Here is a 2,789-nt window from a genome sequence, read left to right as displayed (position 1 = left end):
TCTTCTTCTTCTTAAATCACTTTAGCTTTAATACCTGATTTTACAGTGTTGCTATTATCCAATCCTATCCCTCCTATCACTCGTATCACTAACCCTATCTTACCAGTTCACAATGTCTCCACTGCAGGACACCGATCACTGCACTGAGCAGCTCCTTCCAGTGACAGACTCCTTCATCCCAAATGTGTGGAAGGAGGATATCGACTAGGTCCTTCCTCCTGCTGCTGTCAGACTGTTTAACAAACAATTGTGACACACACACACACACAGGAACAAATGAACTCATTTTAATAGTTCCGGGCGCACCTGAAAGTGATTGATGGCCGTTACCTGCCCGTTGGAAACAGAACCAACGGTCACTTTCTAACCGTTTAAAACCCCGTTATTTGACTCGACTTTAAACCCGAGTTACAAACACATTTATATAGTTAAAGATGTTATTGAGTGGCAAAGTTCATCGGACACATCTGCTATAAGTTATTTTTGCTTGATATACGAGAAAGTGCCAACTGCTGAAACTGCCAGCCCCCTTAAAAATATGTAAGTAACGTCTGAATTTAGGCAACCGTTTGTATCGCTGTTGGTCGTTTTGTAACAGCGCGGTCTGTTAATTTATTTATTTATTTCGCGGTTTTTTGGGGGGGCTAAAACTCCGACCGAAACCGCAGACACCACATTTTATTTATTTTTATTTATTTTTTGTTTAAAGTGTGGGTGGCAGGAGCGTGAGCAGGTGGACGCCGCTCCGTGTCGCTGCTGCTGCCCTTCAATGAAACACAATCCCGCTGGGGAGGAAGAAACTCTGCGCATCGAGCAAAGCAAAGCAAAGCAAAGCAAAAAGGGGGGCAAACGCAAACATTAACTTAAAAATCCACCAGGAAGAAGCCTCTCTGAAGTCGGATTTAACATGCGGCGTGTCTGAAGAGGGAAAAACAAACAAAAACTTCCTGAAATGACCGAGGGTTTTTTCTGTGAGACTGCGCTTGACAACCCGGTGAAGCGAGTTTACTAAGAAGTGCTCTCACATTTCAATTTGTCTCTCAGCAGCGAGAGGACTTGTTCGAGGCTGGCGCACGGGAAATTAACTCTTTGGACCGCTAATCATCCCTGGACTTTGACCACGCTTTAAAACATAATTTTTCCTCTAAACCCACAACCAATAGAGCTTTAATATATATATATATATATTAAAGGAGTTGTTCCTCAAGTCCGCTGCAATGGGGTGAGTAATCCAGAAAGCGCTGCCCTCTAATGACACCTGCACTGACTGAAATGTTATTTTATGTGTGTGTGTGCGGGGGAAATACGGCACAATACCTCCACAACTGTCCACTTTACTGTCAACCCTGTGAATAAATCACATTATTACACTGTCTGTTCCCCCAGCGCTCGCCTGTGCGTGTTTTTGGCAGCTAAAGAAAGACAATTTACTATTATTTTCGTGGCCGGATTATGATCTGCTGTGAGATATTCACGATTTCAGGTGTGAGAATGATTGAGTTCATATATTTGTTTGAATTAATTGCGAATGTATTTATAATCTGTGAGCAGACATGCAGGTGAATTGAGTATCTGTCTGGTTGTGAAGGGGTTGTCTGTAGGAATATGGTATTTTATTATGATATGGAGGTGGCAGAGTCAACACTGCCCACAAATAAGGAGAGCTGGTACTTCTGGGAGTGTGTGTGTGTCTGTGTGTGTGTGTGTTTGTTGTTTACAAGGTACAGTACATTATTTTGCCTCCATAGTCTGCTGTGGTGTGAATGTGGACTCTGTGGCTTAATGCCATAGTTATGCAACCAGTAGCTGTCTTCACATCTACATAAGTGACTGAGTTTTCTTTCTGGAGGACCCACTCCCCGTTCATGTGGTGTTTATTTGACGTAGAAGTGGCAATAACGACAGCTCAGTGTGTTTTGTTTCAGAAATCAAACCCGTCCCTGTTTTAATTCACGTCAACTTCACGGATGCTGCCATCTACGACACACACAGACCTTCATTCATGTAAAAATAAGAGCCAAGGTGTGAATATAAGCAGAATTATTGTTCAGTAACAGTAATCGACGTGTTTTTTTTATTTATTTAATGTCTTAAGAAACCAGTTGGACCGTCCTGACTGCTTCTCCAGAGTTTGGATTACTCATCGAGCAGGTTTGAAACTCGAGGGAGTTGTTGTTGTCATGAAAGTGTCCCAGTGGACGAGCAGCCACAAGGCAGAGGTCACACCTACTGACGGAAACAAGGCAACAAGTTTCCTTTTCCCAGGTCCCCCGGTTTCATTCGGTGCCAACCAGCAGTGAAACTCGACTGAGCAGCTTTTAAAAGGCAGAAACAAACGTCTCCCAGGACATTTCATCTGTCCGGTTCACCATTTGTTTAGGTTTTCATTCATCTTCTAATTACTTTAACAACGAAACAACTCATTCTTTAGTTTGTAGTGTCAGAAAATAGTGAAAAATCAAACGTTTTCAGAGCTCATTCTTAGAGACGTGTTTAATTCAATCACTGAGTCTATAAAATAATCAGTCAGAAAGTTATCCGAGCCTCCGGCGGCGTCTTTAAAATGCTATTTATTTAGTGAACATCAAGAAAACCAGCAAATATTCACATTTGGAGGAAAAAATCTTAAGCGATTAGTAAATTGTTGCAGTTAATTTTCTGTCAATAACTACTTGTGTTCGTGTCGTAAAGCCCAGTGTGTCATTGAACTGCTCGTTCTCACCAACCAGCACTTCAGATTAACATAAATACACCAATTTATTGTTTAATAAGACAAAAGAGAAAATCTT

The 2,789-nt window shown here is 41.7% G+C and overlaps 1 protein-coding gene across 1 annotated transcript in view; it reads left to right on the top strand.

Annotated features, from left to right (window-relative positions):
- The first annotated feature begins 764 nt into the window (after positions 1 to 764).
- The window catches only part of homer2 (homer scaffold protein 2), a 27,858-nt gene continuing 25,833 nt past the window's right edge, over positions 765 to 2,789 (top strand). Inside the window, exon 1 of the mRNA XM_035682288.1 lies at positions 765 to 1,222. Coding sequence (XP_035538181.1) covers positions 1,218 to 1,222 — 5 coding nt within the window. The 5' untranslated portion in view covers positions 765 to 1,217. The remainder of the gene's footprint in view (positions 1,223 to 2,789) is intronic.

Source organism: Morone saxatilis, unplaced genomic scaffold, assembly GCF_004916995.1.
Source record: "Morone saxatilis isolate NCDOM2014 unplaced genomic scaffold, NCSU_SB_2.0 Contig11, whole genome shotgun sequence".
NCBI lineage: Eukaryota > Metazoa > Chordata > Actinopteri > Moronidae > Morone > Morone saxatilis.
The sequence above is the reverse complement of the archived record's forward strand: the minus strand, read 5'-3'. Positions and strand labels throughout refer to the sequence as shown.